This window comes from Chenopodium quinoa, unplaced genomic scaffold, assembly GCF_001683475.1.
Source record: "Chenopodium quinoa cultivar QQ74 unplaced genomic scaffold, ASM168347v1, whole genome shotgun sequence".
Taxonomy (NCBI): Eukaryota; Viridiplantae; Streptophyta; class Magnoliopsida; order Caryophyllales; family Amaranthaceae; genus Chenopodium; species Chenopodium quinoa.
In genome coordinates, this window is record NW_018743292.1 from 120,598 (window position 1) to 146,478 (window position 25,881).

General features: G+C 37.0%; 3 protein-coding genes across 3 annotated transcripts; all 3 read right to left on the bottom strand.

Annotated features, from left to right (window-relative positions):
• Nucleotides 1-6,602: 6,602 nt before the first annotated feature.
• On the bottom strand, nt 6,603-10,109 carry LOC110736092 (protochlorophyllide-dependent translocon component 52, chloroplastic-like). Its single transcript, XM_021916236.1, has 7 exons — nt 9,515-10,109; nt 9,201-9,388; nt 9,026-9,115; nt 8,757-8,934; nt 8,055-8,246; nt 7,494-7,681; nt 6,603-7,038 (listed from the first exon to the last, which is right to left on the bottom strand). Exons 1-7 carry the CDS (start codon nt 10,037-10,039, stop codon nt 6,783-6,785), a joined length of 1,617 nt encoding a protein of 538 aa, XP_021771928.1. The 5' UTR covers nt 10,040-10,109; the 3' UTR covers nt 6,603-6,782.
• A 21-nt stretch (nt 10,110-10,130) lies between these two features.
• Nucleotides 10,131-13,569, bottom strand: LOC110736091 (G-type lectin S-receptor-like serine/threonine-protein kinase SD3-1). Its single transcript, XM_021916235.1, has one exon. The coding sequence runs from the start codon at nt 13,334-13,336 to the stop codon at nt 10,847-10,849; it is 2,490 nt and encodes an 829-aa protein (XP_021771927.1). The 5' UTR covers nt 13,337-13,569; the 3' UTR covers nt 10,131-10,846.
• A 5,638-nt stretch (nt 13,570-19,207) lies between these two features.
• On the bottom strand, nt 19,208-23,072 carry LOC110736093 (IQ domain-containing protein IQM2-like). Its single transcript, XM_021916237.1, has 8 exons — nt 22,561-23,072; nt 21,576-22,166; nt 21,402-21,467; nt 21,228-21,316; nt 21,032-21,119; nt 20,683-20,919; nt 20,479-20,580; nt 19,208-20,370 (listed from the first exon to the last, which is right to left on the bottom strand). Exons 2-8 carry the CDS (start codon nt 22,110-22,112, stop codon nt 19,606-19,608), a joined length of 1,884 nt encoding a protein of 627 aa, XP_021771929.1. The 5' UTR covers nt 22,113-22,166; nt 22,561-23,072; the 3' UTR covers nt 19,208-19,605.
• Nucleotides 23,073-25,881: the final 2,809 nt, after the last annotated feature.

Here is a 25,881-nt window from a genome sequence, read left to right on the forward strand (position 1 = left end):
TTGTTGATAATGTTGATAAAATTGTTGTTTTAATTTGATAAAGTAGCCTACATTGTTGTTTAATTACGAAAAATATGTTATGTAGAATATGTTGGTTGTTATAGTGTGAATATGTTCGTTGTGTACTTTGTTTTGGTTGTTATGTGAATTGGAACAATGTTGGTTAATTATGTTTATAGTGTGAATATGTTGGTTGTTATAGTGCAAATATAAATATGTTCGTTGTGTACTTTGTTTTGGTTGTTATGTGAATTGGAACAATGTTGGTTAATTATGTTTATAGTGTGAATATGTTGGTTGTTATAGTGCGAATTGGTGGAGATTGCATGCAATTAAGATGTGTTTTTGGTTGTTGTATAGAATATGGCTGCACAAAACGCAGCTTTGTTATGCCGATGGGGGGGTGAATTTGTGTCTGATGGACCGAATGTCCAGTATAGTGGTGGAAATATGGAACCATTGCCACTTGGACCGGACATGACTTTTAACGATCTGATGAACGAGGTTCATAGAATTATTGGCTTAAACCCAATGAATGTACAACTTAACATTCAAATGAGGTTTGAGACTAATAATGCGGTTCAAGTGTTACCTTGTTCTAACGATAGACATTTGAAAGCTTTAAGGAGCGCTGTTTTAATGAGGGGTTATCCACATGAGATATATGTAGAAATAGTGTCTACGTGTACGCAACAAAGTACTCGACCAGATCAACAAGCTACCTATTTTTCCGGATACACAGAGTCCTTCTGAATGCCCTTACAAGAAATTCCATCAACTGAATATGGGATGGGGTCCTTCAGTAGACTGCTTCATGACGATCGGTTCTAGATGTCGTTGAGTTCACATATAGCTTCACCTGTATATGGTGGACCATCTACGACAATGTTTGGCCAATTTGGGCCTTCGACATCGAACACATTTATATCTTCTCCCATGCAACTCCAAAGTTATTCACCTACGCAGCATGATGATCATACATCATCGTCTCAACCATTGGTGAATCATCTTGAAAATCTACAACATATGGTGAATAACGAGTTGTCTCTGTATGATGCGCTCCGGGAAACAAATGATGAGGATGAGAGCGAAGAGGAGGAACATGGACTGGATAACATGGATGTTGATTCTGCAGACATGGAAGATGGGGAGGCCATGGTTAGAACTCCTATTCCTTGGTTTAGTCAAGTAAATGAGAATTATGAGGTTGATCAATATTGGGCCGAATCAGGTAGTCATATAACATTTGTGATCGGGGGATAGTTTGAGAAGGGTATGTTCTTTGAATCTAAGAAATTGCTTCAGGAAATGGTGAAGAAGTATTCTATACAAAGGAACCAATTCTACACCACAGTGACCTCGAATGAGAAGGTCCTTCATCTGCGGTGCAAGAAGAATTGTGGTTGGTCGCTACGAGGTACTAAAAAAAGTGAGCACTCAGACGGCTTTACCATAGTCACATACAACGGCCCGCACCGGGAGACCTGTGTCACAGAAGTGTTATCTACAGATCATGCACACTTGGATTCATCCATAATTTCCGATTTTGTGAAGTCTTTTGTGCAGAAAGATCCATGCTTGAAAGTTGAATTTATACAGGAACTCATATCCAAGCATTTTCAGTTCGACGTTAGTTATCGAAGAGCATGGTATGCTAGGGAGAAAGCCATAGCTGAAGTATTTGGAGATTGGGAGAGTTCTTATGGCAGACTTCCGCACTTCATGGAAGCACTCAAACAGTCAAACCCGGGAACTGTTGTTGTATGGAAACACAAAGCTCTGGTAGTCGGTGTTTATTACAGCAACATGAAAGTGTTTGAACGAGTATTTTAGGCCTTCGGCCCTTGTGTTGAAGGTTTTAAACATTGTATGTCTGTCATCTGTATCGATGGGACGCATTTGTACGGGAAATTTAAAAGAACATTATTGGTTGCTACAAGTGTGGATGCAAACTTCCAAGTATTTCCGCTTGCATTTGCTTAAGTCGAAGGGGAAAACACTTCCAGCTGGCCTTGGTTTTTGGGCTGCATTCGGGTTCATGTCACTCAACGAGATGGCCTCTGTGTTATATCTGATCGACATGCTGAGATCATTGCAGCAATGAATGACCTTAACGTTGGATTCACCGAGCCGCGAGCCTATCACAGGTTTTGTGTTCGGCACTTGGCTTCTAACTTGAAGACTCACGTGCGAAGAAACGACATGAGAGATATGTTCAAGGTTGCTGCGTACTAAAGGTAGGAAAGAAAACTGCAAGCTGATTTGAGTTTGATCGGTCAGGCATGTACCAAGGCCATACAGTATATTGTCCAAGTGCCCTTGCCTATGTGGTCTTTGTTTCACGACGCTGGTCGCAGATATGGGATATGTACTACGAACTTCTCAGAAACATTTAACAATGTGTTGAAGGGTGCTCGATTTCTACCTATCATGTCCCTTTTTGAGTTAACATTCCACAGAGTGAATAAGTATTTCACTGATAGAAGGGAATTATCTAAGGCTAGATCTGAACAGGGACTTGCATACCCCCCCAAAGTCACTTCCACTATGGAGAAAAACATAGCAAAGGCTAGATATCACAAAGTGGAAGCGTATAACCGTCGACTGCATATATATCAAGTTGAAACAAAGAGGGGAGATAGAATTGGTAGAAAAGGAGGCCATAAACATACTGTTAACTTTCAGTTAAGAACGTGTACATGCAATAAACCACGGATCTTCCACCTCCCATGTTCTCATGTTCTAGCAGTTTGTGCGAAGTATTCGATATCAGAGCGGCCATGGGTGGACCGGGTACTGCAATCGGAGGCTTATGCAAACACATACGCTCCCCAATTCTGGCCTATCCATTGTGAGACGGCATGGAGAGAGTATGGAGGCCCTAAACTCATTCCCGGCAACATCATGGTACGAGGACAAGGTCGCCCTAAGTCAAGGCGCATACGCAATGAAATGGATGAGACCAACCGTCCCGCGAGCAAATGCAACCTTTGTCACCAGCAGGGTCACAACAAGAGATCGTGTCCATCTAGATCGACCGGGCACTAAGATTTTTTTTTTTATCTAGAATGATGTAGTAGAATAGTACGGTGATTGTATTTCTACATTTCAAATGATTGTAACAATTGGAGTATTTTTACATTGAAGTATGAGATTTGAAATTCTGTATTTTGTTATCGCTTGTCTGTAATTGTTACTTTTTAATTGTTGGATTATAACTGTTAATGAACAGATACCATGGACACCCGAGATAGCACACCCGGACCCACCGACCCTTCTGTCCTTACACTACAGGACACACATCGTAGCGTTGACATTTGGACTCAGTCAGTTGATCCGGCGGGCATACTGACATGCAGGCACTACACTGTCGCGTTCCTTGGGGATTGGGTTATCGATCCCCGCATTCTACCTTTCGTGGAGTACGCTGGCTTCATGGGTATACATCGGATGGCGTTCAGAAAGGTCGACCCAGCGCTTGTTACTGCGCTTGTGGAGAGATGGAGACAGGAGACACACTCCTTCCATCTACCTGTTGGGGAGGCGACCGTGACGTTGCGAGACGTGGCGATACTCACACGGCTTCCCATTCATGGGAGTCCGGTGTTTGGATCTGCGTTGGCCGATCCCCCCGGTTATGTAGCTCAGGTTCTCGGGGTTCAGCCAGGCCCGAACGATATCAGGGGCGGCGGATTGAGGACCGACTAGATACGCGACACTTTTCGTGTGTTGCCAGATGGTGCTGATGAGGCCACTGTTGAGAGACATGCTCGAGCGTACCTTTTTCTGCTCATCTCGGGTGTGTTGTTCGGTGGCAAGAGTGGCAGCCATTTACAGATCATTTACTTGTAGCTGTTAGACCACGACTGGGAGCATATTCGTGGCTACAGCTGGGGCAATGCTTGTCTGGCGATGTTGTATCGCCATCTGTGTAGAGCATCCCGTCGGGGTTCTCGTGAGATCAGCGGTCCGTTATTTTTGCTTCAGGTAACCTACCTATCTGTTAACAATTTAATTCAGAAAGTTCTTACTTAGTTTACAATTAACCTAGTTTTGTGTGTTTGATGTCCAGTATTGGTCTTGGGAGCACATCCATGTAGGCAGGCCAGGTAGGTCTGCTATACATCGTCAGGGGCAGCAAGATCAAGACCAGCAGTATGAGAGGTACATTCCTCCACCACGCCCTTCCGCTGACGAGGCGTACGGTTGTAGATGGGCGGTCCCCAGACTGACATATGCGCATGCGGCGAGGGGCGTTCCGTACTACCGAGACGCCCTTGACCGACTCACCGAGTATCAGGTGATAACTTTAATTTATTTTGTAAACAGTTATTTATTATGTATACTCTTAACATATTTAATATGCACTAACCTGTTTACTATATTACTTTGTATGTGTTATCGCAGATGACATGGGACCCGTATGAAGCTGATTTAGTTGCTGTCATGCCTCCACATCTGCTAGATCATCAGGCGCAGTGGCGTTCTAGGGTCCCCCTGATCTGTTTTGAGGTTGTGGAGAGTCACCTACCGGATCGAGTCATGCGACAGTTTGGACTACGCCAGCCTGTCCCCCAGTAGTGTGACACTAGTGCCCGGCTGCACCGCATTGACCGTCGGGGAAAGAGCGACAGGAACTGGCGGATGGAGCATGCCCAGTACATTGACTTGTGGCATCGACGGTTAGAGATCGTCGTCACTGGTGACCCCATCCACGGCGTTATGGATCCATACGATCCATACATGGAGTGGTACATGCGGATTACACGACGTTTCATCAACCCCAGCTACACGCCGCCATCCGCACATTACCATCCATCCTTTGACGTGATCAGGGGATATGTAAGTGTATTTAATTTACTTATTTTCATCAATTTTTAATTTGTATATCATTCAACTAACTCATCCATAATTACTGCAGGCGTTGGATATGACGGTGATGGTTGACGCACTGTCGGACGTCCTTCCAGGCATACTTGAGCCGCCCAGAGCACAGGTCGAGCGGGTGCGAGATATGGGCATGGCTACCTTGCAGAGATATGGTCACTCCTATCTCGTCCACTCCCGGGACAATCATGGCGGCCACTCTAGTCACTCACAGTTCGAGGCTGGCCAGAGTAGTTGTGGGGGTGATCCTGCGTCATTCACAGGCGCAGAGGAGTACATCATTCGCAGTTCCGCGCCCCTACGTCATCCTGATGACCCATCGTCCAGCCAGCTGACTCCGCCAGTACGCCCGAACCCATTTACCACGGTCCGTCACTACAGTCGTCGTCTCAGGCCGAGAGGCAACATCCATGATAGAGAGCCGTTACACCAAATTGATGAGTCAGAATAGGATAGAATTATCTGATTTATTTGCTGTAATGACCTTCTCTAGTTTGTTGTACATAACACTTACATTACATTATTATTTTAATAATTGGGTTTTGAATGAATTTATGTCTTGTTTGAACTTCAAATTCCTTATTTGTGCATATTTGACTCATTTCATTCAAAATAAATTGTTATGGCCTGGTTTGTAAGTTGTTGGGTGCTTTGAAGTGGCTACGGAAGATTGAAATCGCCGGTGGAGGGTGTTGGTCGATGGGCGGTGGTGTGGTGGTGGTGTCGAGAGGCGTTGGAGGGCGGTGTGGATGGTGAAGTGGTGATGGTGGAAGCCGATGGGGATGGGAGGTGGTGGTTGATTGTGGTGGTGGAGGAGGAGGAGGGTAGTGGTGGTGGAGGAGGGTGGTGGAGGTGGTGGATGTGGAGGAGGAGGGTGGTGGAGGTGGAGGAGGGTGGTGGATGTGGAGGGTGGCTCTTGGGGCTGCTGCTGTTGGGGCTGTTGTTGCTGCTGTTGGGACTGTTGTGAGCAGATAAAACGCTGACAGAGGCAGCGTTTTATACTAAGGAATAAAACGCTGCCTCAGTCAGTGATTTTTTGCTGTTAGCCTTTCACAAAAAACGCTGACTGAGGCAGCGTTTTTGTGTATTTCCAGTTTTTTTTTTTTTTAAATTTGTATTTCACAAAATATGAATTTTTTTTTAAAAAAAATAATAACAGGAATAAAACGCTGACCGAGTCAGCGTTTTACCTCAGAAGCTCAGTTTTGTAAATAGTTTGGCCACGCGTCTAGATTGGTAAATTGTTTTTGTATTAAGCTTACTTTCGTAAAAAATCCCAGTATTTGAGAAGCATGTGTTCCTCAAGGCTATATTCCGTATATAATAATAGATTCAACCAAATAAGCTTGGTGAAGATGGCGGGGAACTCTCTTTATAACTTTGAGGAAACAAGTTCAAGTAGAAAATCAGCATTGTGATTGGCTTATGTTTGTTGTACAGCATGAAAATGACCGCATTCATCTTTCTTAACATATGTAGATCTAGTTTCACATAAAACCTTTTAGTCAGACACATAGATTTTATGCAAACTTAGTGTCGCATATACACTGGAGTTTGATGTACTTAGACTGATCATCAGTGATTGAAGATTAGAAGACATTATGATTTTTGCTCCAGAATTTTCTGTTGCAAATGAGGTTCTGTTAAAGCCATATTTGAAAGAAAGAAAGAACTCAAGAAGTAAAATAGTTCAGCACCTGATGTTCAAACTTAAATAGCGCAATAAGGCATTCCAACAGCCGTTTATGAGAAAGGTGAAGAGCTAAGTTACCAATATGTTATTCAAATTCCCTCCAAAAAGCATCCAATTACAAGCAACAGCTTAATTACATCAAATGTGTTGTATATATTGACATATTTTAAGGGTGTTGTAACTCATATGGCCTGAGGGCTGCTCATCTCAGAGCGTGGTTATAATCATGATAGTGGAAATTCTTGTATATGAAATGAGACAACCATTTTGACACTGAAAAACATAACAATGCTGCCAATAATAGAGCACTTCTCTGAAAAGTGGTTAATGCTCCCTGCTTGGTCACTCCAGCAACCCCAATTAGAGCAATAGACGTGATTTGAAGCAGAGTTTCAACAATATTGAGCCCCTTATATGCAGAACTACAGCTGGTGCAGTTCACCACATGAGTCCAGTACCTGAAACATTTTCAGCAACTATATCTATTAAACTGTTAAAGACAGCCTAGGCACCTCGGATTGATTTCAGTGACTGCTAGCAAGATGACAAATATGAATTTGGCATGAGGCCCAATTCAACCACCGTGCGGAGGGGAGAGACTAACAAAAGGCAAATAAGGATTTTCAAGGCTGATATTTTGCATACGTCAAGCATAAATCTGCCAGCACCAAAACTTTCAAGCTATGGCTTAGCAAGCTGGTGCTCATGCAATTATCCAAGGTATACAACACAGACAAGGTGTTTCAAGGTAAAATATGACAGAGTAGATTACCAAAGACCTTCACATGTCATAATTGACTATTTTTTTCAGGATTTATAAGAAGCCAAAACCTTACTGAGAGGGGACAGGGCAAGTGTAACTAATAAAGGTCATATGTTTTAAGTGTTTAACACACTCGAAGCGACTACTCACCTATCCATAAGCTGCTCACGAGGAGGTGTTGGAGGGAGTGATCCATCAAATTTCAGTCTCCAATCAACTTGACCTCCAGAGTACTTCTTCAGCCATTTTCTGAAGGCAACTACAAGGGCATCTGATTTGGTAGGAACAAAGCAGGCTTTCTGCCAATTGGTAGGTCCAATTTCCATTATCTTGTGCTCCTGCAGGAAAAGAATCAGACAGTTGAAAAAATTTCCTAAGAGAGCATTTCTGGAAAGATTTCTTAAGAGAGCACTACTTTGTGAAACATATTAATGCAGGAAAAGATTTCCTAAAAGATTTATGCAGGTTACATACAAAACACTAAAACAGACTCAACTTTGTGAAACTGTAATGTTAGTGTCATAAAATGTTTTACCCTCCTCCAATAGGATAGGTGGGTAGATGGGAGAAAAGCACTGCAAAAATATTGATTCAGAGCATTCTTTTAATTTGCATGCCACAATGTTTATCTAGCAAATAAATGACATTTCAACATGTCCAAGAAGCACAACTTTATTTCAACATATCATTTAGGCAAGGAAGAAAAATTACCTCCACGTGCAAAAGATACAAGTCTGAATCCAGTATAAGATTTTGCCCTATATGAAACACCCATCTAGGCACAATCTGATCAATCCAGACTGCAAAGTTCCGAGGGAATGCCCATATTAATCGACTTTTTCCAGGACTGACAGGAATGCAGAAAAAAATCAAGAGAAATATTCTCTGCTTCTCTTCTGACTTCTGGAGAATTGAAAATGGCAAAATACACTTCAACAGAAAAACCATAGAAGAATGAAGCATATAAATCCAACTGTGATTCTGCAGTCAGTGAGGCTTAGGGAGATTTATATATTCATCTTTCCAGCTTAACTAGTTTAGGCCCCTTAGGGTAAAGGCAGGTCAAGAGGCTGATTCATACTGACACTATGTTTTAGTCCACGTAATGAATGACAAATAAATAATCGTATACACATAAATAGATAGAGTGGTTTTAAAATTGAGCTTTAATTTATGTGTGTGGTGAAAGATGGCTTCAGGCCTTTGAACATCCAATTTTTCTTTTGTCATGAATAACAAATAAGGTTTTGCTACTTTTAACTGCTTATCCATAGCCCTAGCAATACATTTAGCACAACCTAAGTTAAGATGTACTCCGCAGCACTATATGAAAATCCATTTCTTTGTGATTAAAGTATAAAGAAACTTGTCAGCTGCAAAACTCTAACAATCAGTGCTACAACAACTGATTACCATTTCAGGATTGGATAATGATTCGCCTTGATTTGTTGTTGACTTTGGAAGAACAAAAAAGACACACGGTGGAATAAACTTGCTGATGCCATTCTCTTGCTGAGCATGGAATCCAGTTTTGTTAAGTTCGAGAACATTGATCTCCAAAGGTTTCCCGCCTTCTCTATCTGCTTTGGGTGTGAAAATAAGCTTGAATGTGAATACCTGAAGCTACATACAGAGGTATAGGAATATAGCTAAACATATAGGTGATGCATAGATGTTCTTATCTGTTTTTGTCAGTTGGAATTCGCATTATTCCATAATGTGCATAAGGAACATGAGCAGGATCCATAAGGTTTTCAACCAAAACCTCATATCTGAAAAGGCAGCCACAACATAAATCAGCACCATTAATTTAAATGCTCTACGTGACACGAATTGGCATAACGCAATTATACATACCCGTAAGAAATATCCCTAGTTCCCATGGACTTGGCGTATGATGGATCATCAAGTTCTGCAATATAAGGAGGCTGTTTCTTTGTAAGAATGTTTTTATACTGTGGTTCACTATTTGGCCAAAACCAAAGAATATCATTTTGGACTGTACAAGGGTAAGATGCTACACATGCTTTCTTGGAACTGTGAACCTGTAAAAATTTTATAGCAATCAACAAATTACTCGTACTAATATTGCTACATACATAATTCATCAATAAAAAGTGCAAAAATAATAATAATAACGATTACGAGTAATTAAGTGTAAGAAAGTTCACCGGAGGGCCGTCGGAAGGAGCTTGAGGGATGAGGTTGCACTGGCCAGAACCATTAAAACACCAACCATGATAAACACACTGCAATCTTCCCCATTGATCAATTCTGCCTTGAGACAAAGGAGCCAACCTATGTGGGCAACAATCGTCAAACACATTCCAGGTTTTGTGATTTGGGTCCCACCAAACTACCAAATCAAGACCAATCACTCTCTTTCCATGTGGGACCCTCTTATCAAGGTCACATACAGGGGCTACTGCATACCACTCTGAATACCAATCGAATTTACCTTCTTCTGCATCATCTCTTTTCTGATTCTGAAATTCAACTGGGTTCTTGCCTTCTTCTTCTTCAATTGCTGGTGTTACAGAGATTGAAGAAGGTGGTGTGGCGCTGTAAAGCTTGAATCTTGATGATGAATCACTCAAATTTGGTAATGAAACCTTCAATTTTGATAATGATGCTGGGATTCCGAATTGGGTTTGGTTCACGACACCTGTGGTTACCAAATTAAGGGCAGAAGCCATGGAGGAGACAGGAGAGAGAAACTGTAACCTCCAAATCCCAAGTTTTCAAGAATTCATTAATTTAAATTAAAATCAAATAGATACGCACCTTCTTCAACTCTTGTTGCTTGTCTGCTTTGCCTCCACCCATTTTCAGTGCACACAGGCCACTCAATTACACGTTTCAAGGGTTTTTTTTTTTTTTTTTTTTAAAGGTTTATTTTTTAAAAACAAGAAACTTCATTAGTGAACTGATCAAGTTATTCGAGTATACTATTTTTTTTTTTTTATAAATAAGAAACTTTGACAATTTTTCACTAACTGAACTGATTTTACTAATACAGTAACACATTATATTAATTGTTTAACAAACAACAGTCAAGGTGATCAATACAAGTTATACAATTAGATTCCATTAGTGTGATGCTCTGTTTTGCTGAATTTGTTTAAACTTTTATGACAAGTATTGTTTCATTCTGCTCTGCTAACTCCCTAATTGCGGAATGCTTACACTGCTTAATTCAAAAAACATTATACATGGAGTGTCAGCCTCCAAGAAAAATACTAACTTAAGATGGAAAATACAACTTCATCTTCGCACTTACACAAAAAGACTCACTTTACTAAATGAAAATATGCATCTATTCAAAATTCATTTAGCTTTACAGAAGATTGCATGGGTTAAACAATTAATTGTAATGATTGCTCACTGAAGTTCAATCTTGTTACGGAGTAAAATAAGCATGTCAAACTCCAAGACACCAGACTTCCTTGACTAAAAAAGACTACAAAAAGTCAGAAGTCCTAGCCAAAATTCAGCTTCTTCAACTAAGGAAGTTCTTGAATTTCATTGTGCTCCTCCGCTACTATCTGTTGCCCCGATCTGAAGGCAAAACTTGAGGGAGGTCTATCTACAGAAAGTGTACCTTCCAACACCTTTACAACTTCACCAATTGAAGGTCGTAAAAATGGTTGAGTTTGCACACACCAAAGAGCTATTCTTACTACTCTTTCAACGCTCTCATACCCCTCCCGTCCTTCCAATCTTTGTGTTTCCACTATCTCGCTGATCAAATGGTTAACATCTTCATTTAGTGGAGGATCTCTCTTGACCCTTGCAATCTGAAGCAACATATGTCCAAACTTGTATATGTCCCTCTCAGATGCTGACTCTGACGAAGAGCTTGCTTCCTCCTGAAAAATGCCCTGAAGTCCGAAATCCATCAGCTTTGGCACCAAATTTTGATCCAGCATAACATTCTCCAGCTTTAAATTTCCATGAGCAACACAACTTTGACACTCCAAATGTAGATAGGCAAGACCCCGAGCCACACCAAGAGCAATGTCAAGCCTCTCCTGCAAATGTAGCTCATTTGTATTTCTCTCACTATCAAATAGCCACTTATCTAAAGAACCACATGGTACAAACTCATAGATAAGAAATTTATACTTCTGATCACAACAGAAACCCTTTACAGCAACAAGATTCCGGTGATGAGTTCCACCCAATATAGAAACTGCTGCTCGAAAATCCTTCTCTGATACAACAACATCAATCAGTGATTTTACAATAATGGGAGTTTGGTTGGGAAGTATGCCTTGGAATATAGAGGGGCCAAGTTGAGTTGCAAAGTCTGAAGTCAGCTCCTTTATTTCTTCGAATGATAACCTCACCAGAGCACTGTATTGGGGGTTCTTCCTAGCATCTTTGTCAAAGGGGATTCTTGTTATCGCAGTATCTTTCCGTCTATGATAAACAAACCAAACAAGAATTTCCAATGTGAGAGTCACCAAAGCAGTAGCAAACCCAATCAAACCAAGAGCAGTCACAAATTTATCAGCACTTGCATGGGCAATGATTCTTCCTGATAATAGTGGATTTGCTCTTCCTTCACCTTGAGGATTGGCATTTCGAGCTGAAACTGCCTGAGGAACCAAACAAACCTTCAAGAATGAGACAGCAGCTAAAGAGGGATCATTGTACCCACTAATAAAGCTAGTTCTTTTAACTGTACAAAGGCCTGAACCATCATTTTTGGAGGTTGCAGCTATGCAAGAAGTATCATTAGAGCAATACGCCTTACAATTATTCTCGTTTAACATAACATCAAAGTCATGTGGAGGATAAAGACCATAAAGGACAGTGTGTTTCAAAACCATCATGCTTGTGCGCATTTTACAGTTACTTAAATCCACCAACTTTTTGCAGCCAGAAATACTAAAGTCACTCCCTGTAGAGCCACTACCCCCATCTATGGTACCCTCATGTAGGCAATTACAAACAGGTCCACTGGCATTGAAACCACACAAGCTATACAGTCCACAAGAGCCGAACACGTCACATTGGTTTGCAACTGCTTGCCACCCCACCTTCCACGTCTTAAGCTCATTGAACCATGAGTATATCCTCAAGTTTCCATCAGTATCAATTCTAAGATGCCTCAGACTCACAGAAGAGTCTTGGAAATCTTTGCTTGTTATAGACCAAATGCTTTTGTTAGTAACATCAAAGACTCCCAAAATACCATCAGAACCAAATCTTGCTGCTTTAGTACTAATAGGGGAGGGGGAGCTCAAAGCACCACCACTCTTCCAATAAGTCACATTGCTCTCCCACACCAAAGCAAGCTCACCAGAAGGGCGAATCACAAAATTGTAATAACTCGATATCGATTTTGTGGAAGGCGCTCTAAGAGATTGAGGGAAATGGAAAGATTGGCCAGGAAGTAGACTACTAGTAGGGCTATTAAAACTCTGCCAGACCACTTCATCCTGACTGTTTAGCAAGACTAAATTACCATTATCCAAAAGACTGGCTTTTTGAACACCCAATTCGGAAGTATTGCTGCTCCAGAGAATTAAACCATTGGTATTCTCAAATAATACTAGCCTACCATCCTCAGAAAGCCTAAATGTAGAATTGTCAGATACCCTAAGACCCCCACCCACAGTCCAAACAGGCAAATTAGCTACTTTGTTGCCTAAATTATACCTAATTCCAACATAAACTCCATCATTATTATCATCATTAATACTTGTCAAATATCCACCTTCTAAAAATCCAAATGCAAAAATTCCATTTTGAGAAACCCAAGCAGTAGTTTTATCAAACCCAGAAACCTCAAAACCTAGAGGTATTGAAGCCATACCCACTTCCTCACAAAACCCAGAAATAGTAAAACCCAGCAAGATAAATACATCTAATAATAGAGCCACAGAAGCATATAAACTAACAAAGGACTGAACTTTGGAGCTCTTACCTTGAATATGCTTAATGGGTGTTCCATGGTTGAGCTGGTTTGCCCAGATTGCCAACATTTTCTTCTAATTTACGGTGACAAGAAATTAAGGAAGAAAAAGAAGCAGTTTGATTTTTGACATTTGAAGTTTGAAAAGAAATGAATATCTGGGAAATGAGTTAGCAGAGCAACAAACAAAGTTGACATCCTTTTGAGGTATAAAATGAGAGCTTTTTGAAAACCTTTATTTTATCTTTATTTTGTTACTAAGTGCTCTACTTTTTAAGGGATTGTCGCTCTCAAACACTATGATTTGCATCTTAATCTTAATCTTATGTACTTTTGGTAATTGCTGTAGTAAATAAAGTATTAGTATTATTATTTTTTATTTATTTATTTTACCGGAGTATTAATATTAAGGAAAATGTTATACATAATCCTTAGGGTTATTTATAAACATTAAATATACACTAGAAAATCTTATAAATTTATGAAATCAAAAAAATATAAACACTAATTAAACTGATTTATGCGTGTTTTTATCCTGAATTCCTAATTTTATACAATTTTCAAAGTGTATTTAATACTTATATATAGCATTATCCTAATATTAATTATGTATCTAAAGACTAATTTAAAATCCATAAATGGGCCTGTAAATCACGTGTCAATTGGATCTGCATGGGCCTTATTCCAGTTTGGGTTTTGTCTGAGACAAACCAAAAACACACTAATACATGATCAAACCTACAAAATTCCAAAGCCAACATTTGTACACTTTCTGCAACTATCATTATTATTATAATTTAGACATGGCTTGGCAGGGAAATGATAATGTTATGTGCCTATTCTTTTCTTCTCTCAGTTTTTTTTTTTTAAACATCGTTAGTTAATAAGATTGATGATACAAGTTACACAATATGGTACGGTGGTACCGTTATTTTATTTAGGTAGGACTCGACATGGTTAGAGACTTAAGCACTCCCGTGTTTATTTTATTTATATATTGAAAGATATGTGAGTGAATAAATTGATGGGAAAAAAATGGACATTAATTGTTTATAACAAATCATTAAACAAATATGTATGATCAAGGCTAGTATTGATAAGATACCTAATCATTTCATAACACAGGATTTGAATCTACTACTCAACCTTGCAACCAAAACAATTTTAAACGCAATGATCTACTTGCATTATGATTTGTGATCTTCAATGTTGTCCCATGTTCAAAAGTTTGGACCCTATAGCCCTGCCACATATCTGAGAAATGTGTTTATGCATTTTTTTTTTAATTTTTTTTTTTATTGAGACTAATGCATGTGCAAATTTTTGCTTTCGAGTAGAAATAATTACTTTCTCTTGAAATCAAAATTCCTTTCCAAAAAAAATGTACTATTGTCCAAAAAAATATGCACATAATATATCAATTTTTGCACATTGAGTTTTAAAAGTATATATATATATATATATATATATATATATATATATATATATATATATATATATATATATATATATATATATATATATATATATATATATATATATATATTCAATTCTGATTGTAGTATGTGTGGTAGTATGATGCATGTGTACACATGAGAAATACAATCAGGAAACTTATTAGCTCCCAATAACACTAGTTACAATTTTATTTTATTTTATTTTTTTATTTTATTTTATTTTATTTTTGGTGGAGGAGAGGGGCAAAGCCCCAAAACAAGCAAACAAAATACAAGAAAGGAAAATTAAAACAAATTGGAAAGCAAAGAAAACAAAAAACAAAAGACTAACATCCATGCCATACGGGCACCCTAATTAGAAGAACTTGTTCTTCGGTACCATTCGAGGCAAGATAACACTACCCAAATTCTCCAATTAAACGGTATGAAGATCCCTCGGACCGCCTTCTAGTAACTTTGAAGTTACAATGTTTTGGTATAAAAACAATTTATTTGAAGTTACTACAATATTTATGTCTACAAAGATTGTGGGCCTTCTAGTAACTTTTATGGATCAGCGTTGCATGTGCTAAATAGTAAATACCATGACCACCTTTTCTATGTTTTATGGGCCTTAAACATAGCTTTTGTTTCCAATAGTAAAGAATGATTATTTATTTTAAGACAGTAAGGAATGATTATTAGACGAAAGAAACCAAAGAAATTTTTTAAAAAATTATTTCTTTACACAGTAAAATCAATTCATTAATAAATATTCATATGAAATGTATAAAAAAATTGGATTAAACAAAGAGGTTAGATAAAGGTATTCATAGTTGAAAAGAATGAAGGAATATTCTTGGGAGAACATTTAACAATTTATGGTATTCCTTCCTCAAATCACTCTTGCTTTGATTTATAAACACACAAGTCATATAAACTTGAATACTCTTATCAACCAAAAGAAAAAATAATATATATATATATATATATTATTTTTTATATAAACTTTAAAATGAATGGAATATCGAGTTGACATTAAACAAACAAATAAAATGAGGTGTACATATAATTTTCCAAGATTTCGACGCATCTCAAGACAATTTTATGATGTAGGTGAAGACATTTGGTTTGGCAGTAGTGCAGAAACTACAAACACCTGGGAAAGAATCCTAAGTAAAGATCTACACATGAATCCTCGAAATATAAAAGTCAGATGAATTCACAATTTAAGTATTGAATTTAATTGAATAAATGATTACTCCAAAGTCCAAACACACAAACATAAAAAAAAAAAAAAAAAAAGGTCAGTAGTGGGGAACAATAATCTTCACTTTCCCTCGATATCATATTTAAATTACTGATTACAGTAATATATGGAGGTGGAACCATACAAATACGATACATGCGCAAATAGAAATACTCAAGATTTACTTACATTTACAACTCTGGAGTCTTGAATTTTGTTCCACACTACCATTCCACATTTCCACCAGTCAACACACCTTCTATGCTTTACCATGCATTTTAATCGAAACAACCATCTTTGGTCAACTTCAAATTCATAGATCAAAATCTTTTTAGGAACTACTGCCCTCTAGTCTCTCCGTCTCATTTTACTTGTCTCATTCTATGAGAAATTTCTAGATCAAATGGAATAAGTAAAATGACACAAATTAAAAAAATATTAATGATATGAAAGGTTAAATGTTAACAACAATATTAATTATGCTCTCATTTCTTACTTTCTTACAACTTGCATGAAAGGATTGAAATCCTTAATTACAAGTAACATACGTACTCCATGGTTAAAATGTCGTGTTCATGACTAAAAGCCCCTTAAAGATACAAGTATACGACTAACATAATGCTATCTGAATTCTGAAGACTTATTTTTGGTCTTCAATTATATTTGGTACTTCGTATATGCGATATGGAGTATTAAGGTATGGTACAGTGATGATGACATAACTAATAGAATCAAATTTTATTAAGAAAAATAAAATGTCAAATCATCTGACATAACTACCAATAATAATGTCACATTGTCACTACTCTCTATTCAATAGTTTGATGGCTGTGCAACAAAGCTAGACATTCATGCCTCTTTTTGCAACAACTATGGCTTCCTAGAAGCTAAGAATCATACTTTTTTGCAATTCTTATATTTTCAGTTAGTGGAGGCGTCAAATCAGTCCAGCCACTTATAGTATTAATTTACAGTATAATTGTTTGGTACTAGTACGTCGTATTTTGGTTAACTTGTCATCTTAGTCCGTATATATTCTACTACGGAGTAATAATTATCAATAATCTAAGTACAATAATTGGTACATAAAACACATAATTAATTTAATAAAATAAATGAAGAGAATAAAAAATGAAAACTGAATCCTGGGCTCTCACTAACTCAGTGAATCTTATCCTGTCTAAGTAAGCAAGTGACAACTATATTTGCAATTGCAAGATCTGGAGACCATCACCCTTTGCCCATATTAAGATGAAGCTGAGTTTCTTAGAACTTTCTTTTGGTTTCACTTACATACGTACTACTGTAACATGCTGATTCTATAATATCTTGCAGACTGCAATCCAGTAACTCAGCTCTATCACATTCACCAGGATCGGATATATAAAATTGTGTTTATTTAACCTACATACACTACTACTACATACAGTGTCGATGTACTGTGTATCTCCCTAACTGGGATTGATAGTCGTGTTGATAGGGTAATCTAAAATAGATTGATATATATCAATATATATGCTGGACATACCTTAATCCTTAGAGGGGTAGGTCTAACCGTCTAAGAGTACATAATACTAACCACTCAAATGTTTGGAACAAGACATTCCATGCATTTCAATTGGTGTTTTTTTTTTACTATTATTATTATTATTATTATTTCACCAAAAACATGCATTCTACTCCGATCCGTATCCCCCAAGTTTTAATTGTTCCTTTTTTATTTTTTTTGACCATGACAAAGTTTTGGAAGATAATATTGACTTTGTTATCTTGCACAAATGTCTTACATTAATGCATAGACTTGGGGAATAAGTAAACCACTAAGATCCTAACTAATAATGCAAGACTAGGAATCAAGATATAGATAAACATAAATATGTGTTTTTTCTAAACACGCCAAAACTCCCCCATTGTCTTACGCGATACCTTAATAGTCAGCCTCACTTAATTGAATCATTGTACATGAAACCGTCTAATACAAAAAATTTCTCTCTTTTTCCCTAGTTTTCTGATATTGATGATGTTTATTACTAGAAGGAAACTTCCTAAAACGATACACAACCAATTTGTGTTGCCTAAGTATCAAATGAATATACTCTTTATTATAACAAATATATTGATCATGCTTATATAGGTGATAAAGACCAAAATCTGATGCAGAGCTGACTAAAGGCATCACACACAAATTGACCCGATGATATGCATATTATTATGATTGATAATTTCAAAAGTAGTTGTTGTTGATAATCTTTAATTAAAAATAAATGGCATCACCTAATTGACATAAATGCAACCACTTAAAAACATATTTGTTAAGTTGTTGTAATGCATGAATTAAGTTTAAAACAGAATAAAGATTCTGGTTTTCTGGTGTTTTTGCTTGTACTTGTTAGCGTACTCATGTCTGCAGACCTAAAAACAAGAAACATACATAATGTTGAGAGTAACATTCTCAAAATGCATGAATTGTAGCTCATCAGATATCTAGACTCACATATTTACTTGTCGTATCATTCAATGTGAACACTTCTTCCTTTGTCTTGCTTGTTGCCATGTTCGGTCTCCGGACTTCCCTATGATTAGTACGTACCTTTCTCGCTTTTCTATAAACTATTTATAATAATCAACTTGATTACTTACTAACACAACCTTAATACTCAGGTTACAATAATCATGGGATTTTCGAGTACTCGTTTTCGTAAACTTTGCGCTTTACCCCAAACATTCACCAACCACAAGTCCACAAGGATTTGGTTGACCGAGTTAATTATATGATCAAATAATTAATGTATGGAAATATACAAATAAATCAATTGTATGACAGAAGAAAAGGCAGTAGACACAGAGTAGAAGGACCAAAATTATTCAGGCTTTAGCAACTAGTAGCTCTGGTAAAGTAAAGTAGTATAACCAAACCAAACCCAGCAAATTTATCAATAAAGAATTCATCAAAAAGACCAGGTCTATCCGCGTTCCTGATATTAGTTTCTCCAGCTTGTTTTCACACTAACAAATTAAAATACCTGCTACAGTAATAACTATGGTCAGTTGGTGTTTTATGGTGAGAGATGCCGCAAGTCACACCTAAACAACTTATTACTATGTCACTCTCGATTATAATACAAGTATACGAGTATAATTTACGCAACAACATAACAAGTCACCCCTAAACTAGTTGGCCATACCAAAATGTTGTGGTATGATTGTTATCATTTTACTGTAAAATTTTGCAATATATAGTTAGAGTTACGGATCAATCAATACATGATAACCCTGATTTTCTCAATGGAATTGGCAAAAGGGCAAGGCAACAGAAGCTGAAATTGAATGGCGTTTTGAATGAAAGATTTTATTTTATTTTTTTGATACCAGCACAAGAAAACCAAGATAATTGAGAAAATAATCTTTTGTTTTGTATATTCTTTTCAATTTTTTACATTCTCCACCTGTATAAGTATAGTATCAACCCAATGAATTCTACAAAACTTGTCATTGGGTTCATAGGATGAACTATAATGTGTATAGACTCAAGGTAAAAAATGAAAAGAATGCCTAATGTTATCAATCTACTATCTTCTGTACACAAGGTACAGAAAGAATAAAGAACAAAGAATATTGGTTGGTCAGTGCTACCTCCTAATTTGCTAGTAACAGCTACAATGTACGTTTTCCTCCTTTGCACAGGGGTGACAACTGCATTTGGCAGTGCCCAAGACCTCTTCTTGATACTATGGGTATCGGTGTTGATGACTTTGGAAATGACCCGGTTCCACAACCAGGAGAAAACAATGATTTTGTCAGTGCACAAGCACTCCTTGGAGACAAATTCACTTGCTCTAGAGCTCGGAACTGAAGGCCTGATGGGTAATCCCTCACACACCCAATCCGAGGCCCTGCTCCTGTCGTCCATCTACAAGACAGTTGCTTCCCGAGCTGATATGACTTCATTCCTTTATGAGAATTAATTCTCTGCAGGATTGATTCTGCTGGGATAACTTCTTCTTCCTCCTCTTTTTCTTCAACCAAAATGCCTTGTGATTCCACCTGGTCATCCTGGTCAGAGGCTGATCCTTCTTCCGTAGCTGAATCATAACCATTGTCCCCAATTTGATTATGTACACTAGGTTTTGTGGCCAGATGTTCACTCTGCATGGTTAGAAGCAATTCATCTCTTCTAGGTATTTCAAGATTGATTAATTTTTTATTGAAGCGAACAGAATGATTTCGTCTGGGATGATCAATTGCAACTGCAGTCTCCTGTTCTAATACATCAGGTTTTGCTGCATTACTGCCATCCAGATTGACATTGTTCATTTCAACTGTATTTTCTGCAACCAGTTCTTCTTCAGAGTTGTTTCTCCAGTGGAGACTGCTTCTTTGCTTCACTAGTTTTTGCTCATCCTCATCTACTGGATCAAACTGAACAGACAAATTGAGAACATATTAATACACGTGATATTTGATTATGTTTTAATTCTTATTTCCTTAATGAGATGAAATTGAAAATGCAAAGAATAGAACCATTACCTTAACATCTGTAAGATCAACATCATATTCACTAAGGAAGGATAGAAATTCTTGAAAGTTTTCTGGAGTCGGCCTATAGTGACCGCTGTGAGGCCATACTGCCTGTTCAAGAGCAAAGAGGCTATGCCCATCAGTAACCATGTTTAACAGAAAATATGAAATGTTTAGTAAATTTACAAAGTGCATTTAGATTATGACTGTTACCTTTAACATGCCATTCTCCAAGACTAATCTCCCAGCAGCCAATGTAGCACCTCCAGCGAGGAAGCTAGAGTGCTGAAATGTGCCTTTCTTCTTCTTTCCAACATACAAGTTCTTGGATGTACTCAGCACAAATATCCATTTGGCATTGGGATCAGATGAGGTGTCAAGAAGTTCCCCACTTTCTTTGTGGACGAATTTCCCGTTCTCAATGATAACTTCATAGGCCTTTCTTTCCATCTGAAATAACAAATTTAGTAAGAACGCTGCCTCTATATGATCATATACTTTGCTACTAAAAACTTAGTATAACAAATTAAAAGAAAGCTAAGGGCGCAGACATATTGCTTACCGGGCCAAGATATTTGATGCACTGCTGTTGAAGTTTTATTCTTGAGCATCTCTCTGTACTAACCTCTTTCCCTTCCCCAATATCAAGCCTGTACCAAACAATACGACATCTATCAGAAAACGATAATTTTATCATGGAATAGTGCAGCTATATATGCTAATTCAGTAAATATGCAAAGTATTCAAGTCAATCTTACCAATAAAAGAAGGGTTCTCTGCTCTGAGATTCAAGCCATTTGGTATAATAGAAATGCAGATTATGTCCATAACGATGTCGAGGGTCAATCTGTTGCACAGAAGCGCTACATTAGTATCGAGTTACAAATATTAAAGAGTACAAAGAATCAAGTAATAAGTAGCATGAGACTGACCGCTTCTAACCAATGCTGCAAAGCTAGTTTTTGAGCTTTGCTATTTTTTAACAAACCCTTACCAACCTGCAGTTTCAAACGAAACACTTTGAGATTTTATTCAGGAAGATATAAATTTAATACAAGTGCAGTAAAAAGAAAAATAGAATAGGATCCAGAAGTTGATGTTAGTACCTTGGCAGCTCTAGTTTTTGCTCTAGACCAACGCGAAATGGCAGTCTCATGGTGTTCAACATCGAAAAAGGATATAGAACTACGCTTGAGCTCTGCAAAATCTAACAGCTTCCACCAGCTTTGCTCCACAAGGACAGCACAATCTGCTAGCTTCCTCCTGGTGCGAAAGCTTTTATAGACTTTCTGCAACTTGACAGCAGCCTCGTCTTTGGGACTACCAGAATGCGATTGTGGATACACATCATGGACACTATTCGATTTCAGCAGCTGGGTATCCAAACCCGGAGAATTAGGAATAACTGAGATCAATGTATCAGATTCTCTTTGTTTGAAGCTAAAAGAACCTTCAATAATCATTTTTCCAGAACCCAATGATTTCTTAAGAAGCAAAGGTTCGGAATCATCTCCACCTTTGAAACTAATAGACCTTTCAGGGGTCTTGACTTGATCATCACCCAAACTGACAGATTTGACAATGATGCTTTCGATATCGTCGGAAGTGGCAAACGGACATGAAAGCGAAAATGATATGCCCATCCGACAGTTGTTTCTTATGTTCCAATCCAAGCTTGAATTTCTACAGTATATTTCCTGCTCATATTTTGGATTCAATGAATCAGAATCAGTTTGAAATTATTGTTGTAATATTCCATTATTCATTTATCCTATTTCATTTCATTCCAAAGACACTAAAATTGACCGCTTTGTATAACAGATTTTACGGGGACCTACAAAGTAGAGTACAGATTCGAGGGGTATATAGTCGAGAGTATATGCAGTCAAAAAGCCACCAGCCATGACCTGATGACCCTATGACTTGTACATTCTCAATTTTATTTTTATTCTGGAAAAGACAAACCCACTATTAACCGCTAAAATACAGGAAAATGGATCCAGAAATTCAAACATTCTGGATCAGGAAAATGCATAAGCTATAATTATTCAAGACAGACTAATTGAATTGAAGAATAGAAAGAAGATTTACCTGGAACAGTAACAAATAATTGATTGAATTGAATATGGTTGAAAGAATGGAGATGGGTATAAGCCCGAGTTCTGTGACAGTTAAGGACGCTAAATAAAAGAGGTGGGTAGGAGAAGTATATATAGTGGGGGGAAATGGGATTGGGGTGGAGAAAGAGGGACAGTCAGCAACCACGTGGAGCGGACTTTAAACGTAGAAACAACACCTACACTTTACTCTCTTTTTTTTTTCATGCTAGTCCCAACAGTGTTTTGTGTATTCTTCTTTCTTTCTTTATTTTCCTAATTTTCATTTGTCGGTGTCATTCTTAAATTCTTGTATTTCTCATTTTTAGTACCTTTGCCTCATCAACTCTTGTACTCTGTAGTAACTTAATTTTCAATTCAAATCTTTATATACGTACACGTTTGAGAAATATAATTATAAATTATGGATGTGATATTCAAAAATTGTGATTCAATCTCATCTATATTATTTACCTTAACGGATCTTTCTACATCCCAAAAATTATTCTATTGTTTATATAGAAAGGCTCAAAAGACAAAAGCTAGAGCCTCTCAAAACTAAGGATTGAAATTAAAAAAATGAAAGAGCCAGCTAGATCCAATAAGTCGATCCTACTGTAATTAATAAGGGTTTGTTTGGACCTATATATTTGGGACTGAAGTCATTGATACTCAGTAGTAAATTTTGCTCCAGTCTTGTACGGAGTACCTTCTTCTAATTTTTTATTATTATGTGGAATGTGGAATGTGGAATGTGGAGTGTTAAGTTAATGTATTTCCATCAATGCATGTACGTATAATGCAATGCAAGAGTGAGACCTGCCGCATTAGTTCGTGATTTTGTTATTTACAGTTTGCTCGATTCAACCATTAGAATGTGGTAAAGCCCAATTCACCATATTCAAATGTATGGTCTAGCCAACAAAGTAAACACCACCATATTTTGATTGAAATATTGGGTAATTCTCTAGTTTGTTTTATTTGATAAGAAATATAATTCAACACCCATGTAAAGAAAATCTCTAATCTCATAAGATAGTAAAATAAGATTAACTGGTTATTATTTGATTAAGGTGAAGAGTATAGGAGATAAGCCTCATCCTATAACTAACGTTTTCCTTTTGCTTTTACACCCAATTCATTACTAAATTACATATTCTCTAGTTGGATAGATTAGGCTAGGGCTGAACAAAACTACCCGAAAAATCGAAAACCCGATCCGACAATTAGGGTACCCGATCCGATAATTTGTTATCGAGTATGATTATTGGGTATAATTTAAAAATAAAAGGTTACCCGACCCGATCCGATAATTTGTTATCGAGTATGATTATTGGGTATAATTTAAAAATAAAAGGTTACCCGATCCGATCCGATAAGCAATTTTTTTATTTTTTCCTACTTAAATATATTTATCCAAAATATAAACTCTTACTTTACTTCATAATCACTTAATTATAATATAGATGATTAATAATTTAGTCAAGGTCATGTGGTATTGTTGTTAATTAGTGTTGAATGATATCATAATAACTACATTATTAAGTTTAATTATCATTATTGGATTCTTATTGGGTACCCGATAACCGATCCAAAAGTCCGGGTACCCGAATTTATCGGTTCGATTTATGGATATCACTTTTAGTGATATTGGTTATCGGTCACCCGAACCATTAGTGTTAACGGTAAAGATACCCGACCCATGCTCACACCTAGAATAGATGGTATGTATTTGACTTGTGAAATCAAAACTTGAAATTAGAAATTAAAAATTTACCAAGTCTCATGTTGACCTCGTGTAACATCATAGTCAAGTAAATAGAAGTCATTTGTAGCATGAATTTAGTGGTCAATTCAGAAAAAAAATATTTGTATAAAATATTGTATTTGACCATTTCATAATCCCTTATGTCATTGATTTAATATCTAATGGGGTAAACCAATTCAAGTAAACGATTTCTTAATTAGCTTAACTTGCAAGTTACTACACGTACAAAGAAATTTTCTACTGAATGTTTTTGGGGTTACATGACTAAGCTAGACTAACTACAGCTGAAAATTCACAATTCAACACAAAATTAAACAAAATGATAGCAGAATATCATCAAAACTTTCAAGCATGGGGTCATAAACTTAGAAAAAGACTAATATTCCTTAATTAAAAAATTGACTAGATGATGAGGTATTAGCTAACGTACACAAAAGAGATTAGTAAGTTGATTGTAGATTAGATAGAATGTTGAATACTCCGGTAAAGCGGCAAAAAGGGATTATTGTTGAAACTTCTGGTAATGTTCCTGAGTATAGTGACCCGTACTAAAGGTTGACTTGAATATACTTTTTTAATTTCATTATAACAAATTATATTATCAAACAAAGTTGTAATTGATGCGCTAATGGCAACAAAAAGGCCAGTGTAAAGTGTTAAATGTAGGTGTTTGCATTGTGCGTGGCCCACTCTCCTTGTATCTTAAACTACTCATATCAACAATGAACCATTCAAACTTCGTAAATTGGTGTTTAATTTTATTTATTATGCTTCTACATGCATAGGGGTTAGGGAGATTAGCTAAGCAACACGGTTGTTTTTAGGAACGTATGATATACTTTTTCTTTTGTTTCTTTTAATAAGTGCAACATATAGGGGATGAGCAAAGATATAGAGATAAATTATTTTCATAATAGTGATTTTGCTTATATATTATGCAACTTTCAAATACTCTAAGGAAAATGTAACACTTATTAAAAAAAAAATGAGAAATTAAAAAACTCATAGGATTGTACATAAGCATATTATATATTTTAAACGAACTACATATGGATATTAATTTTTAATATATGTAACAAATCACTAGCTACACAAATTAATCGATTAGTGTTAAACATGTTAAGTTAACTCAGGTCAACACTTGTGAGTATAGGGGCAGGTAAGTGCAGTGAATCTCACTCCCAAGCAAAATATAGCTAGTGAAGTTCGAACTTGTGACATCAAAGTCATAAGATTAGTTTCCCCTAACTCGGATTTACCAAGCTAGCTTGTTGGTTATACATTGAGCATAAATATATACTAAGAACTTTGATAGTTCAAGCAACAGCAGAAAAATAGAAAATTTAGAGGTAGAGAAATTTTGTTACTATTTCATTAATTTTCCTTAATCTAAAAGACTGCCATTACAAACCCTTGATATATATACTACTAGAGCTGGCCAACCCTAGAGCTGTGATCTACCACCTTTCCTGAATAGCTCGTACAAGAAGACAAACAACTGACCAGCTGTGAAAGCCGCCAAAAACTGACTGGCATACAAGGTAAATT